Genomic DNA, 15,624 nt, shown 5'->3' on the forward strand with positions numbered 1-15,624 from the left:
AAGAAGTGTTAAATATTGAAGGAATTCCTTTCTTTGACCAACTTTGAGAATTTCTGCGAGAGATTAATATATGCCGGTGCATACATTTATTTAAAAAGGATCGTTTTTGAGTTGTTTTATGATATAAATACACCAAGTAATATATTCATGTAGAATCGAGGTTTTTTAAATATCTGGACGAGTAAAAAAACAAGATAAAAATAAAGAAGAAGCATTTATTAATTTAGAAGTAGAATTTAAGTAAAATTTGGAAATTTCAATTAAATTAGAATGAATATTTTCGCAATATTTTTGTTAATTTTATTATTATTTATCTATTTAAACTTCGATCATTTGCATATTTTTAGAATCTATAGTAACTAAATCAAAAGGGACTAAAATAATAATTGACATCCATAAAAGAAGTACATATTTACTTTCCCAAATTTCCTATTGAATATTTCTCTAAGTAATTAAATAATAAACAACAGGCTCTAAATCTCTCACTTCATGAGGAAAATAATTCTGAACATTTTTATAATTTCTCACTTTACAAAGCATATAAACTACACTGACTATACTATGGAAATTTTATTGATTTTTTTCTTATATTATCGCTTTATTTTCTAAAGAATCCTTCATGTATTTATGTAAAAAAAAATTTATTTAGTCCATTAAAGGCATTATTATAGGAACCATTACTGAATCCAATAATACAGGTTATTCTTAATATTTTTATATTATATAATTCAATCTTTCGCATATTTTTGTGAAAGGAAATTTCTTTATCTATTCTTCATTTAAAGAATGCACTTTATTTATTTCTGTGTGCTAAAAATATAAGCAAATATTCTTTATGTCAGCTTACAGTATATCTTTTTCTTAGACAAATAAATATGTGTTTTAAGATACACCTTCGTGTAGTTCATTTGCGTTTATTTAAAGGTCTTGCTCGTTTAATGAATTTAGGGGATTTTATTCATTACTAATTAAAGGAGTGTAGGTGAAATTATGAACTTGTTTTTTAAATCTAAATATGTTGATTCGCGGTTATAGGCCATTTTCTTTATTTTATTATTGTTTTTTATATAAGTATATTTTTTTAGGATTTTTTTTTTAAAATTTATTAAAAAAATTATGTATATATAAAAAAAATTAATATAAATATGGAATATTTTTCTGATATAATTAAAAATAAATAAATAATAAAAATAAAAAGAATTAATAAAAAACAGCCCTAATAATAATTATTATTAATAAAAAAATAAATATATATATAACAAAAAAAATGGAAACAAATTCAAATAAATCATATTCCATTAAATAAAACAATAATTTATTAATAAAAGATAAAGAATAAACCTTATAAAAAAATTAATTGAAATTAGATAGTCCTAGAACATAATAGGCAATGTAATTATTAGGGATTCAAATCGAAGAATTATAAAAGAAGTACTTCAAAAATAAAATTTAAATATTATTTATATAATAAAATAAAACTAGAAACTTACAAGATTTTACTCAATAAGGTTTATCACCAGTTATATCATAAATAAGATACGAACATTATATTAAAAAACTAACAAGTAAAATTTAAACAATATACATAACAACTAAATATATATATATTATGTGAATAGATGATACTTTAGATATTCTTAAAAAAAGAAAATAAATAATAATTTAATAAAGACAAGATATTTCTTAATAAAATAATACACATAAAAATTTTAAGAGTTAAATTTTGGAAAAAACAATGTATTATTTGAAAAACAGTCACGAAAATGCTAGTGTAGCAGATGGCTTTTCTATAATAAATGAAGGGGAGAGCTAAGTAGATTATTTCGATTTAGAAATGGAAAAATAAATTAATAAATATAATAAATTAAAAATACAAATGCAAGTAAAATAATATATAAAAATGCAACTATTTTATATGTCAAAATAAAAGAATGAAGGCAAACAAATATTTATGTAAGAATTAAAAAGATAATAAATGGTTGAAGATATGTTAAGAAGAGAAATTTAAATTGCAAAAAATAGAGAAAAACGTGCAAAAACAAAATAGGAAGAAAAAAAAATACAATAAGAAAGAGCATTTGAAAGCCTAGAATAAATAAACTAAAGTTAAAAATAATTTTAAGTTAAAAAATTAAAATAAAGGTAAGAAATGCTATAAAAACTAAAACTAGTGTAAAATAATAAAAAAAAAAAAAATTTATAAATAAAAGAAAAGAAAATTAAGAAAAACTAAACGAATAATTAAATTTATAAAAAATATAATAAAAAGAAAAATTAGTAGAAAGGTTTTAGAAAATTTCGAGGGCAAAATCGGATTGTGAATTAAATATATAAAAAAAATGTGAGCATTAATATTATTAATTAATGCATAAATAAGAACAATCGAATAATAATCATAAAAATTTTATTTAATAAAAGCAAGCTAGAACATAAGATAAACTCAAACAAGAATAAAAATAATTAGAATCTTTTATATAAAGTTCTAAATAATAAGAAATTAGAAGTCTTTCAACTTTTATACATAAATAAATATAAAAAGAAGAAAAATTTTAATGTATTGTTAAAAAAAGAAATAAATTTTTATTTTTTTTTAAAAAAAAAGATAATAAATTAAAATAAAGCTTAATGGATATAGAAAAAACTAAATAAAAAATCTCAAAATAAAAATAATTAAAAGAAAATGTTAAAAATGTAAGATTATAATTCAAATAAAGCATGAGTAATTTATAAGAAAGACTTTAAAAAGCCGCATATAATTTAGATTAATAAAAAGTATTAATTATTTTTTTTAAAAATGAAGATTAATGAAAAAATTACATAAAAAAAAGTAAAAAAGAGAATAATAAATTTTAATTTAAAAAGAATTAAATGATTTAGATATTTAAGATAAAAAAATGCAACATTAAAGAATTTAAAGAATAAAAATGTTAAAACTTGAATAAATGTTAGAAAAGAATAAAAAAAACTATTAGAATATTTAGATTATTAAACAAAAAAATTAAATTTTATAATAAACAAAAAAGTAGATATTTTTAATGCATATATTATAAAAATATTTTAAAAAAAAATATAAAAAGAGAAGTTTCTTAATAAGCAAAACTTGAAAATTAAAGAATTTTAGGAGGATTGAAATAAGTTTAGGAAATACTGTTTTCTGATAAAAAAATTATTTAAGAATCTTAAGCTAAAAAAGGAATAAGGTAAATAATTTTAAAAATATTTAATTATAATTATATTTTAAATAAAAAAATATTATAAATAAATATAAATTTATAATAAAAAGTATTTTAAAGAAAATATTTAATTAAAATGATGATGATATTTAAATAAAAAAAATTGAATAAAAGTATTTACCTTAAGAAATAACAGAATAAAATTAATAATAATAAAAAAATAAAAACGTATGAAAATAATAATAAAAATAAATAGATAGATATATATATTAAAAAAAAATAGATTTATAATAATATATAATAAAATTATACAAATTGATATTTAAAAATATATATATATATATAAATAAATATAAAAAAAATATATAAATATATGTATATATATATTTAATTTTATAATATATAAAAAAATTAAATAATTTTATATTTATCATTAAATATTATTAAGAAAAATATGATTTTTTATTTATTTTATAAATATTTATTAATATTTTCGAATTAATAAATTTTTCAAATTATTAATATTATAAATTAATATATTGTAATATATTTATTTAAATTTATTGTTTTTTTTATATATAATCATAATAATAATTTTTATAGTTTTTTCCTATTTTCCTTTTAATCTATAAAAAATTAGAATGAACTATAATTTTTTTTTTAAATATATATATTAATTATCTTAAATAAATTCATATTTTCATTTACATATTTTAATATAATTAAATTAAAATATAATATAATATAATATAATATAATATAATATAATATAATATAATATAATATAATATAATATAATATAATATAATATAATATAATAAATCGCAAAAATACATATTTTAATTTCTTTATTTAAAAATAATTAAAACCTAAAAAAATTAACAAAATAAAATGACTGATAATACAAATAAAATAATAAACTTAGAAGAAGAAGAAGCCTAGCAAGATTAATAAAGCAAAGATTAAAAAAATAAGCAAAAAAAGTAATTATAAAAGTAAATTAACCCCTTACCAATTTTACTTTTAGAATAATAAATAAAAGAAAACTAATAAAAGCGACTATAACAAAGTAAAAAAACGAAACAAAATTGTTTTAAAAATAAATTCAATTAAATTTAAAAAATATATAGCAAATTCTAAATTAGACTTTAATTGGATAACATATAATTCAAATGAAATAAAAACATTAAATTATCTTGCTGATTTTCTATAGAAATACGATAATATTGATTACATAAAGTTAGATTTAGCCGAATTCAACTAAACAGATGTGAACCCAATATAATAATAATTCCATTCATAAATAAGTTCTGTAACAGATGATCTATATAAAAGAATTTTAAGATACGGACAAGTCGACAATATTTCAAGAATAGCTAAAAAAAGTGGAGCCATAGCAAAAGGAGATTAATCAAATAATTTTCGAGACGAATTATATTATGATTAAAATGATCCCTTTATTGATGATAGTGAATATTATTCCGCAAAAGGGTAATAAATTTCATAAAGAATGTAATTAGCAGAAGTTTTCATTGATGATTTTAGAAGTTTCGAAGGTGATTTGAAGAATTTCATACTTTCCGATATGTATAAATAGAGGGTAGAAATAATGGATAATTTGGAAAAAAAGAATAAGATTTAAGAAGAAGAAGAAATCGTTTAAAAAAAAAAAAAAAAATAGTAAAAAGAAAAGACCCTAGTAATATTAATTAAAATGTTAATAATATTAATTAAAATAATAATAATATTAATTAAAATAATGCAAATAATACAAATAATGCAAATAATGTAATAAATGATTTAGAAAAAGAATTAAAAAGTACTAAAACAAAAAAAAATAAACTGCAGTTTTATGCGATACAGAAAAAAAGAATAATCAGAAGATCAAAAAAAAAATGAAAATAATAATATTATATAGTAATAGCAATAATAATAATAACAATAATAATAATAATAGTAATAATAATAACAATAATAATAACAATAATAATAACAATAATAACAATAATAACAATAATAATCAAACAATTTAGACTAATAATAAACTGATTAAATTAAATAAACATTTGACCTTTTAAATATGTAATAATTAAGTTTCTAAGCACTTTAATAAAACTAGTTTTTTTTGCCTAATCTTTCTAATATTAACCTTTTTAATCCAGCCTATTTAAAAAATACATTCTAATAATATGATCCTATGTTACTTTCTTAATTGTCTTAGTCTTTTGATATTAATTAATTGTTAATGCTGTAACCTTAATTATAAATGATGTAATAATAATAGATATAAACATCGGAAGGGGTTACTTCTTAATAAACTGTAATAAGTTTAAATGAAAAAGGCGCCCAAAAAAAAAAGAAAAAAAAATAAGAAGGAAATTCTTAAGAAAATTCTAACAAAAAAAAATAAAATTTTATTGATTTAATTGAAATTGAAGATGATGGAGATGATTGAAGATTATTTTTTAAAAAATAAATAAATAAATGTTATTTATAATTTAATAGAGCGTAAAGTATAAAAATATTTTAGATATTATTAATTATTTTTTTATTTTAATTTAAAAATAAAAAAATATAATTATTATAAAAATATATTTATTTTTCATATATTTTATTTTATATTAAAAACATTATACTTTTTTATATAATTTATTTTAATTAGAAAAAAAAAAATTCTTTTATATTAAAAAATAATTTGATTTTATTCTAATTTAAGCACTTACTAAAACAAATTTATAATTAAAAATTAAAATATATTGTTTAAAAAAAGAATAATAAACTAAATAATATTTTTGAAAAAAGCATAAATATATGTTATTAAATTTAAATAAGAAATATATTTAAAAAAAAAAAAAAAATTAAATAATAAAAAAATATATTCATTATTTATATAATATTCTATTTTTAATATTAAACATTAATAATAATACCGATAAAAATATTAATTTAACTTTTATAAAAAATATTATTAAATAAAAAATATAATTAAAAACTTAAAATTAAAAAAAACAGAAAATGCAAACATCAGAATAGAAACAATATACATAAGTAGAAAAATAAATAGAAATTTCTGTATTCTTTATAAATTGATAAATTTTTATAAATTTTTGTTATTGTGCATTATGCTTTTAATTTTATTTAGATTTAAAAATTTAAATATACAAAATTAAAACAAATGAACTCATTGTAAGTTAATAATTTTCAGCTTAAACCTATACATAGAATTTTAAAATAATAAATAGAATTATTTAATATAATCTAAAATGATTAAATAAAAAAAAGGATGCATAAAACCCTTAGATTTATAGAAACATATATTTATTTAGAATAACTAAAAAGGCAATTTTAATTTTAATAAGGAAAGAAATTCTAACTAAAATATTAATTTTTAAATATTTAATTTTAAAAATATTAAAGGATTAATATTTTTCATTAAGAAAGTCACTATTGTTTCGAAATTCTGTTTAAAAAAAAATAGAAAATCAAAATATTTGCAAGTTTAAAAAAAAAATTCATTAAAAATGCATAAAATAATAAAAAAATATAATTTTTTTAAATTAAACTTATTTATTTAGATTTTAAATAAAATTTTATTGAATGCAAATTATCTGAAATTTAATTTAAAAAATTACATTTTTTAAATAATTTGAATCATTATATTATATTAAATATTTTTTTTGCTTTTAAAAAATTAATGATGTAATAATCAAAAACATTAATATTTTATATAAAAGGTATAAATATTAAAAAAATTGGTTAAAATATGAGCCTTGTTAAATTTAAAGGAAAAATATTAACGAAAATTATTGATTTTATCAAAATGTAATTATAATTTATATTTAATGGTTAAGAAAATAAAAAAAAGATAACATAATATTTTATTACTAATATATATTGCTTTAATAATATATATACAAAAATTTATTAAGTTTTTAAATATATTTAATAAATAATGTAATATAATATATTATAATATAATATAATATAATATAATATAATATAATATAATATATAATATAATATAAATATTTTTATTAAAATAAAATTTCTAAATTATATATATTGAAATTAAAAGAAAATTAAATTTATTTTTTTTAATTATAAGAATTATTAAAAAAATATACTTAAGTTTACACTTAATTTTTATTAAATAAATATTATTTTTATAATATCATCAAATTAAAATATATTTAATTTTTCATAAATGAAAAAAAAAAGAAAGGAAGTAAAAAATAAAATATAAAGAAACACAAAAACATGCATTTTTATATTTTTTTCAAAGTTGAATATTTCCTATTAAAGCTTTAGTATACTCAGAACAAGTTGTCTTTCCACCCAAATCACCTGTTCTATATTTTCCTTATTACAAAGTATTAATAACAGCATTTTATATAGCATCTCCTTCTTTTCTGAATCCCATAGCTTATAACATCTAAAAAATATTATTTTTTAAAATAAAATATTATTTTTTAAAATAAAATATATACCATAACAGAGGAAAGAATAAGTGCAGTAGGATTAGCTAAGTTCTTACCTGCAATATCAGGAGCAGTACCATGTACAGCTTCATAAACAGCACATTCGTGTGAGATGTTTCCAGAAGCCGTTAATCCTAATCCTCCTATTAATCCAGCACATAAATCAGAGACTATATCGCCATATAAATTAGGCATAACCATTACGTCATAGTTTTCAGGGCTTTTAGCTAATTTCATACATATAGTATCGATTTATTCTTCTCTGTAATTTAATTCAGGATATTCTTTTGAAATTTCATTGCATGTTTAGATAAATAAGCCATCTCCTTTTTTCATTACTCCAGCTTTGTGACAAGCTACTACACTTTTTCTATCTATTTTTTTATTTTATTTTTTTTATTACAAAATATAAATATAATAAATACTATTTTTTTTAGCAAACTCAAATGCATAACGAGCAATATTTTAGCATGCTGGTTTTGATATGATTTTTAGATTTTCAACAACTCCTGGAACAACCTAATAAAACAGTAAAAAATAGAAGAAAAAAAATATTATATTACTTCATGTTCTAAACCCGAATATTCTCCTTCAGTATTTTCTCTAATAGTAACTAAATTTACCCCTTTATAAGGTGTATTGACACCTTCTAAACTTCTACAAGGTCTTACATTTGCAAATAAATTTAATTTTTTTCTCATTGTAATATTAAGAGATCTATAACCTTTACCAATAGGTGTTTCAAAAGGACCTTTTTTTTTATTTTTTGTCAATCACAAAATTTTTAATTTAAGTACCTTTTAAACCAAATTTGTAATTTAAACAAGCTTATAGAGATTCTTCTTTTATCAAATCTCCTTATTCATTAATAGGTTTTGTATAAATTTCATGTGTTTCCCATTCAATAGGAACTTTTATAGCACTAAAAATATCACAAACTGATTAAGAAATTTCAGGACCTATTCCATGTCCAGGAAATAAAACAGCTTTTTAATTCTTATTTTTTATATATTTATATATATTAAATATGATTTTATAAAGTTTACTTAAACTGAGAAATTAAAAAAAGGAATTTACTTGAGAGTGAAGTTTAAATTTGAAATTTTTTTAATCATTAATATTAGTTTTTATTTAATTTTCAAAAAAAATAGTAATTTAGTTAGTTAGTTAGTTTTATTTTTATTTATAAAATATTAATTATTTTTCTTATAAAAATTTATAAATAAAAAAAAATTATATAAAAAATATAAATATATTAAAAAAAAATAATTAAAAATATATAATAAAAAAAAAAAATATACAAATATATATATAAAAAAAATGTATATATAATATAGAAACATATATTTTAATATGTATTTATAAAAATATATAGAAACATATATTTTAATATTTATTTATAAATATATATATATATATATATATTTACATTTAATTATTTATAAAATTATTTTTATATTATATCTATAAATATATTTATATACATATATTTTAAAAAGAAAAATATAGTTAATTAGTTTTTCAATTAAAATAAAAAAAACAATATTCATTATTCATTAATTATTTTTTTTAGAAATTTTTTAAAAGTTATAATTTTCATTTCTTTTATTTGGAATTAATTTCTTTTTATTTTTATATAAAAAAACCAATTTATTTAACAAGAACTTTTTTTATTTCCTCAGTTTCCATATATAATTATTAATATTTATTTTCATATTCTAAAATTTGTTTTTAAAGGCTTTCATTTTAATTTACTTCTTATTATAAATTTTCTTTCAAATGTTAATTTTCTTATACTAAATTAGTTTATTAATTATCTTAATGTGTAATATTTTGTAATTAATTAATTTCTTTTTATAATTTTTAATGAAAATTTAATAATGAGACTGCCATTTTTTTAGATATTTAAGTCTATTATTATAATTAATCTTTTAAATTTATATTATCTTATATATATTTTTTCATTTATTTTTTAACATCTAAAAGATTTTATAAATACAATTTTTTTTTTTAATTTTTTTAATCTGAATTTTATTTTAATTCTTTTTTTTTTATTTTTTCTTTTAAATTTTTTATTTCTATTTTCAATTAAAAAAATTCGCTTTAAATTTAAGAATTCCTCAAGTTAAAATTATTTAATTATTCTATATTTATGTTTAATTTTTTTACATAATTTTCTATTTCTTCATCTTTTTCTTCATATTCGTTTATATTTATTATTTATATTTAATTTTTTTGTGTTTTTTCTTATATTTTTTTTTCTAATTTTTATTTATTTTCAACACTTTATATTGTATCTTAGCATGAATTATATTATGAATAATTTGAAATTTGAATGCATTCTTTTTTTTGGAAGAATTCTTTGATTTTTAATTAGATTTTAATGAAGATGGTGATTATTCTTATATATTTATCTTATTCTTTATTATATTTTCACCTTATAGAACTTTATTTTCATTTTAATTATTTTTCTAAGTAATTAGATTTATTAAATTTTATTAATAAAAAGATTATTATTATTTAAAGCTCTTATATGATTCTGAATTTTATGTTTTATAATATTAATTAATGATATCAATTGAATTTATTTACTATATTTTATTTCCTTCTAATAATGGAGGTGGAGGTGAATCTTAATCTATATCTTCTTCTTCATTCTCTTCTTCTTATTATTATAAATTTGTATTTTTATTATTTTTTGTTTATAACATTTTTAATATTTATATTTTTTTTAACGAAACGAAAAAAAAAAAATGAAAATGATAATCATATATATATAAAAATATATATAAAATAAGTATAAAATTATTATTATTAAAAATTATTTTTTTATAGAAACAAAAAATTTAATTTAAAAATTAAATTTTTATTTTTTTTAAAAAAAAAAATAAAAATAAAAATATATTTTGTATTTAAAATAAAATAAATTTTAAAAATATATGTATTTTTAAATATTATTTTTTATAAATAAAAATATACATTATATTTAAAATATAATAATAAAAAAAAATGGGTGAATCAAACTCCAAAATTCAAGAAACTAACGAAAACTTTCTTAAAAACTTCCAAAAATAATTCGTTTTTGTCCAAGATCACCTAGACAATCGTTTCGGCCGAGTAAAAATCTACCAATCAACACTCTAAGAAGGCATGTATATTGCCTAAAAGAAGACATTTTCATATAATAAAGAGGAGATTTAGCAATATTTAGATACAAAATTGAAGCAAAATCTCCATTATGACTCTCCTTTTCTCCTAAAGTTATACTCATATTAAACCCACGATGACTCTGCATTTATTTGTGGCTCAGTCAATGATATTGAAACTTATCACGAGTATTATATAAACACTTTATAAGAAGAACTTATAAGAAGATAATAAGTTTCTTTATATTATTTAGAATCCGAACTCTGGGCAATTATGTATTCTTTAGTAAATGCAGGAAATTACTTATAATATACAAATAATTATTTACATGACATAAGACCTTAAAATATATATTTTACACCTCTCGGAGAAGTTAAAATACTTGCATATGGGTTAATTTTATAAATATATATATATATAAATATATATATATATATATATAATATATATATATATATTATTTATATATAATATATTTATATATGTACTAGGGCTTTTCCAGAAGATCTTACAGGATATTAAAAATAAATCAATTTAAATGAATAATGTTTACTTTCTCCTGAATAACTTTAAAAAGCATAAGAAAAAAATTTCAGTAATAATATAGATTAAAGTAAATCAGATTGTTTTCAAATAGCAATGACAATGTTATATTGTGCGACTTTACAAACTCAATCAGTATGTTATGATTATTAAAGCAATAGAATAAATGCGAATATAGTTTAATAATTACTGGAATTTTCAAGGACTTAATATTCTAGGTTCTTTAATAATATAATAAATGTAATGATGACTGATAATGTATAAGAAAGGCCTTCTATACGCGCTATTTTTTCAATTCTATTTCCATTTGAGTAATTGATTTTATCTCTATAGCCTTTCAATCCAGATTATAATATGGTGAAATAGTCACTAATTATGAATGGATAGATAAAAGACAATAATAATTCTAAAATTTATATTTAATAACATAGTTATGATGCTTAATAAAATTAATTATAATTATAATAATAATAATTATAATAAAATTAATAGTAGAATTCTATGTTATAATAATTACATTAATCTTAAGTAGTTTAAATACCATATTAATATTAATAATAATAATAATAATAATAATAATAATAATAATAATAATAATAATAATAATAAGAATTCTGTATATAAAATGTAAATGCTCCATAATATGAATATTTAATTTAATAAGGACCTGGTGAATATTCTAAAGTAGGAAACGAATATTATATAGATGAATAATAAATTATGAATTATTAATAAACGCCTTAACAACCTATTTAAGTATAGTAAATATCTTAATAACCTGTATAAGTCTAACCTTAACCTTAATTAGTGTATTCCGATAATACTTAATATATAGTATAATCTTTGCCAGCTTAATATTTACCTAATTAAGCATCTTAAATATAATAATAATAACCTAATTAATATTCATAGGGAGGATATATTTTATAACAACAAAACATGAATATAATTTAATAATAATAATAATAAATACCAATTGCAGAAGTAGATACGAGAGTTCATTTATAATAAAAAGGAGTTTAGGCAATTCCTTAATAATAATAATTTAGATAATCATTTTATTAAGATTATAATATTAAAAATACAAAAATTATTAATAAAATGAAGATATGACAAATTAATAAGAATTATATTAAAATTAATTTATTTAATAATAATAATAAGGAAGTTTAAATAATAACTATATATAAGAATAAGAATAAAAAGAATATGGATTCTAACAATAGGACAATATAGAAAGAAATAATCTTAATTATGATATGGATGAAATTAATAGGAGAATAAATTAAGCTTTGTAGAGAACTTAAGAAGTATTAGGAAATAATAATATTAATAATATATAAAATTGATAAAATTTTATTTTTTAGAAAATAAATATATATATATATATATATATATATATATATATATATATATATATATATATATATATATATGTATATATTTATTTTTCAATAAAAAAAATTATTTTTAAAAACAAAAATAATAAAATTTAAATAAAAATAAAATTTAATACAACTATATAAATAAAAAATGTATTTTATTTTAAATTTTTATTCACTATTTTTTTTTTTTTATAACAATATTTTTAAGATTAAATTTGCTTTAATATTATTTTTTATATTTAAAATATTATCATTTTTCAATCATTTAAAGCCATTCTTTTATCTGATACATAAATACCGTCCAAAAATTAACGAATATCTTTATTTTTAACAAGGCAAGATTAATGAATTAATGCACAAGTTTAAGAAACATTATTTAAATCAATACCAGTAAAAGTTAAATATATATATATATATATATAATATATATATATATATATATATATTTATATTATATTTATGTTTTTATTAATAAAATTTTACTTTTTTCTTTCTTCTTTTTTAATAATTTAAACACCTTCCAAAGCGTCGATTCTTCTGACTCTTTTTTCTCCTAAAAAGTGTTTAATTTCTATAGATTTTCCGTCTTTAGATACAAAATCTTAAATAGGGAAATGTGCATAAGCTAATTTCATTTTAAATTTATAACCTTCAGTTACTCCTCTTATCATGTTTTTTATTTAAGAGGCTATAGCAGTTAAACATGCTCTTTATTTTCTTTATGCTTACCATATTTAGAGTTTTAATTTATTGTCTTTTGGCTTCAAAATGCTTATTGAAGCATGTTTGAAAGCTCTTTTTAATGATCCCAAAGGACCCTTAACTGTAACTACTCTAGATTAAACGCCTACGGTTACTGCTTCGGGTATAACTACTTCGGTTTCTGTAAGTAAATGTCTCATTATTATTATTATTTTTATTTATTAAATTAGTATTTTTTTTTTATTTTTTTTTATTATTATTTTATCTTTTTATAGATTTAATATGATAATTAGTATTTTTGGATTCTTTTATATTTTATATTTTATATTTTAATATTGTAAATCTTAAAATAATTATATAAAAATAAATATAAATATAAATGAATATTTATTCCATTAATTTCAATAATATAAAATAAATAAATATATATATATATATATATTTATATATTATTATTTATTTTTATTTTATAATATTTAATCTTTATTATATATATTTTTAATATTATTTTTTAAAAAAAACTATTAAATATATAATTATAATTATGCATTTACATATATTAATATTTATTTTATTATTATAAATAAAGTTTTACAATAAATATATAAAAAAAATAATTACAATAATTGTATATATAAATTAAATATGAATAATGATTATATAAAAAGATTTATTTTATAATAACATTCTTTAATAATAATTAATTTAATATATTTTTAATAAATTAAAAATATAAAAAATAAAAAATATTTTTATAAAAAATAAAAATTAAATCAATGTATTTTAATTGCTTAACTGTAAGAAATTTCTATTAATTTTTTTGTCTCCTCAAAAGCCAAAAATCCGAATCCATTAGCAGGCAAAGATCTAATTATACACACATTAATTCCTTTAAAGAGTGCCCCAAAGCCTTCTTTATTTACAGTTTTTTTAAAACAATCCAAAAAGTTTTTAAATAACGGATTTTACATATCATCGCTTTAAATTCTAGATTTTAGAGTATCAATAGGAAAAACAGAAATCCAAAAAATCAAACCTGAAACTGCTCCAGCTAAAAGAGGTGAATATTATAATAAAAGTGGCTGTTATTATAAACTTTATCTTAATTTTCTCATTTACATTTCATAAATTAAAAAATAAATACCTTTTATTAATAGCAAATAATATAAATATATAAATAAATATATATATATTTATATATATTTATATATATATATATATTAACATTCTCCTGGTAATTCTCTTATTAAAGTACTATTAAAACCTTTATATATACCTCTAATTCCATACTATTGAAAAGTTCTTTTAAAACAATCTAAAGTGTTTGTATATTAATATGGATTTCTATTTACTTGCATTTTAATTCTTATGTTTTCCATTGGAGCCATTATAGGACTACATGCAGCACCGCTAATTGAACCGCAAAGAGCTATTTAATATATTGGAAGTTCTTTTCTATTTTATATATCCTTTTTATTTAAATTTTATATATGTCTATAAATTCAATTATTACTTATAAAGCTTTTAAAGAATTTTAAAAAACACCAAATTATATAGAAATTAAAAAGCTAGTACATATTAAAGGAGAAGCAACTCCTTTAATAATATAATTATATAAAAAAAATTAGATAAAAAAATATTTATATAATTGTATAAATTAAATAATATATATTCATTTATAAATTATTATAAGCAAATTATTAAAATAATAGACAAAAAATGTTAAATTAATATATAAAAATAATATATAGATATATATAAATATATATATATATATATATATACATATATATATATATTTTTTACCATTATATATTGCTAATGTTCCTTCGTTTTTTAATAAATCAAATAATACTTGTTTTATTGTTAGATTTTTTACAGAAGATTATTAACGAACTTTTATTGTATCAAAAGGGTGTCCTATTAATATTTACGTTAATCCTTTTTTATATTGTATTAAACATAAATTATAATTTTTTTTTTTATTTTATAAATTTAAAACCTGTTGCTAAACCAGCAATATAATCTCTTAATTTATAAATAATACTGTCTGACATAATTAATATATTATATTATTGATATATTTATTTTATTGAAATTGAGTTTGTATATTATTTATTTATATAATAATATATAAAGATATATATGTATATATTTCTTATTAAAAATATTATTATTTTATTATATATTTTATAA

At 16.4% G+C, this 15,624-nt stretch overlaps 4 protein-coding genes across 4 annotated transcripts, besides 40 other annotated features; 1 reads left to right on the forward strand and 3 right to left on the reverse strand. All coding sequences in view use genetic code 6, as the record gives it.

Moving 5' to 3' along the window:
- The first annotated feature begins 1,107 nt into the window (after positions 1–1,107).
- Positions 1,108–1,147: a microsatellite.
- Positions 1,148–1,163: 16 nt separating this feature from the next.
- Positions 1,164–1,210: a microsatellite.
- A 631-nt stretch (positions 1,211–1,841) lies between these two features.
- Positions 1,842–1,873: a microsatellite.
- Positions 1,874–2,533: 660 nt separating this feature from the next.
- Positions 2,534–2,603: a microsatellite.
- A 629-nt stretch (positions 2,604–3,232) lies between these two features.
- Positions 3,233–3,297: a microsatellite.
- A 111-nt stretch (positions 3,298–3,408) lies between these two features.
- Positions 3,409–3,479: a microsatellite.
- A 425-nt stretch (positions 3,480–3,904) lies between these two features.
- Positions 3,905–3,993: a microsatellite.
- An 880-nt stretch (positions 3,994–4,873) lies between these two features.
- Positions 4,874–4,934: a microsatellite.
- Positions 4,922–4,961: a microsatellite.
- Positions 4,928–4,962: a microsatellite.
- Positions 4,963–5,073: 111 nt separating this feature from the next.
- Positions 5,074–5,194: a microsatellite.
- Positions 5,195–6,128: 934 nt separating this feature from the next.
- Positions 6,129–6,163: a microsatellite.
- Positions 6,164–6,548: 385 nt separating this feature from the next.
- Positions 6,549–6,588: a microsatellite.
- A 520-nt stretch (positions 6,589–7,108) lies between these two features.
- Positions 7,109–7,203: a microsatellite.
- Positions 7,119–7,198: a microsatellite.
- Positions 7,204–7,390: 187 nt separating the features above from the next.
- IMG5_136500 (isocitrate dehydrogenase, putative) lies at positions 7,391–8,824 on the reverse strand. Its single transcript, XM_004065467.1, has 6 exons — positions 8,698–8,824; positions 8,449–8,647; positions 8,215–8,402; positions 8,077–8,170; positions 7,661–8,025; positions 7,391–7,605 (listed from the first exon to the last, which is right to left on the reverse strand). The coding sequence occupies exons 1-6, from the start codon at positions 8,764–8,766 to the stop codon at positions 7,450–7,452; spliced, it is 1,071 nt and encodes a 356-aa protein (XP_004065515.1). The 5' UTR covers positions 8,767–8,824; the 3' UTR covers positions 7,391–7,449.
- Positions 7,610–7,656: a microsatellite.
- A 34-nt stretch (positions 8,825–8,858) lies between the features above and the next one.
- Positions 8,859–8,972: a microsatellite.
- Positions 8,861–8,972: a microsatellite.
- Positions 8,947–9,076: a microsatellite.
- Positions 8,983–9,063: a microsatellite.
- Positions 8,983–9,090: a microsatellite.
- Positions 8,993–9,147: a microsatellite.
- Positions 9,046–9,143: a microsatellite.
- Positions 9,148–9,680: 533 nt separating the features above from the next.
- Positions 9,681–9,736: a microsatellite.
- A 924-nt stretch (positions 9,737–10,660) lies between these two features.
- IMG5_136510 (hypothetical protein) lies at positions 10,661–11,487 on the forward strand (the record flags this gene model as incomplete). The annotated part of the gene is made up of 2 exons (XM_004065468.1): positions 10,661–10,986; positions 11,406–11,487. 2 exons carry the CDS (start codon positions 10,661–10,663, stop codon positions 11,485–11,487), a joined length of 408 nt encoding a protein of 135 aa, XP_004065516.1.
- Positions 11,199–11,282: a microsatellite.
- A 295-nt stretch (positions 11,488–11,782) lies between the features above and the next one.
- Positions 11,783–11,822: a microsatellite.
- Positions 11,792–11,824: a microsatellite.
- Positions 11,825–11,887: 63 nt separating this feature from the next.
- Positions 11,888–11,950: a microsatellite.
- A 765-nt stretch (positions 11,951–12,715) lies between these two features.
- Positions 12,716–12,785: a microsatellite.
- Positions 12,786–12,825: a microsatellite.
- Positions 12,826–12,987: 162 nt separating this feature from the next.
- IMG5_136520 (ribosomal protein, putative) lies at positions 12,988–13,628 on the reverse strand (the record flags this gene model as incomplete). Its single annotated transcript, XM_004065469.1, has 2 exons — positions 12,988–13,045; positions 13,210–13,628. The coding sequence occupies 2 exons, from the start codon at positions 13,626–13,628 to the stop codon at positions 12,988–12,990; spliced, it is 477 nt and encodes a 158-aa protein (XP_004065517.1).
- Positions 13,128–13,183: a microsatellite.
- A 106-nt stretch (positions 13,629–13,734) lies between the features above and the next one.
- Positions 13,735–13,765: a microsatellite.
- An 86-nt stretch (positions 13,766–13,851) lies between these two features.
- Positions 13,852–13,936: a microsatellite.
- Positions 13,871–13,937: a microsatellite.
- A 264-nt stretch (positions 13,938–14,201) lies between these two features.
- On the reverse strand, positions 14,202–15,485 carry IMG5_136530 (mitochondrial carrier protein, putative; the record flags this gene model as incomplete). The annotated part of the gene is made up of 5 exons (XM_004065470.1): positions 14,202–14,572; positions 14,654–14,897; positions 14,942–15,024; positions 15,235–15,369; positions 15,431–15,485. The coding sequence occupies 5 exons, from the start codon at positions 15,483–15,485 to the stop codon at positions 14,202–14,204; spliced, it is 888 nt and encodes a 295-aa protein (XP_004065518.1).
- Positions 14,587–14,620: a microsatellite.
- Positions 14,592–14,649: a microsatellite.
- Positions 14,613–14,649: a microsatellite.
- Positions 15,037–15,076: a microsatellite.
- Positions 15,159–15,227: a microsatellite.
- Positions 15,486–15,490: 5 nt separating the features above from the next.
- Positions 15,491–15,524: a microsatellite.
- The last annotated feature ends 100 nt before the right edge of the window (positions 15,525–15,624 follow it).

This window comes from Ichthyophthirius multifiliis (assembly GCF_000220395.1).
Source record: "Ichthyophthirius multifiliis unplaced genomic scaffold scaff_1120509251062, whole genome shotgun sequence".
NCBI lineage: Eukaryota > Ciliophora > Oligohymenophorea > Hymenostomatida > Ichthyophthirius > Ichthyophthirius multifiliis.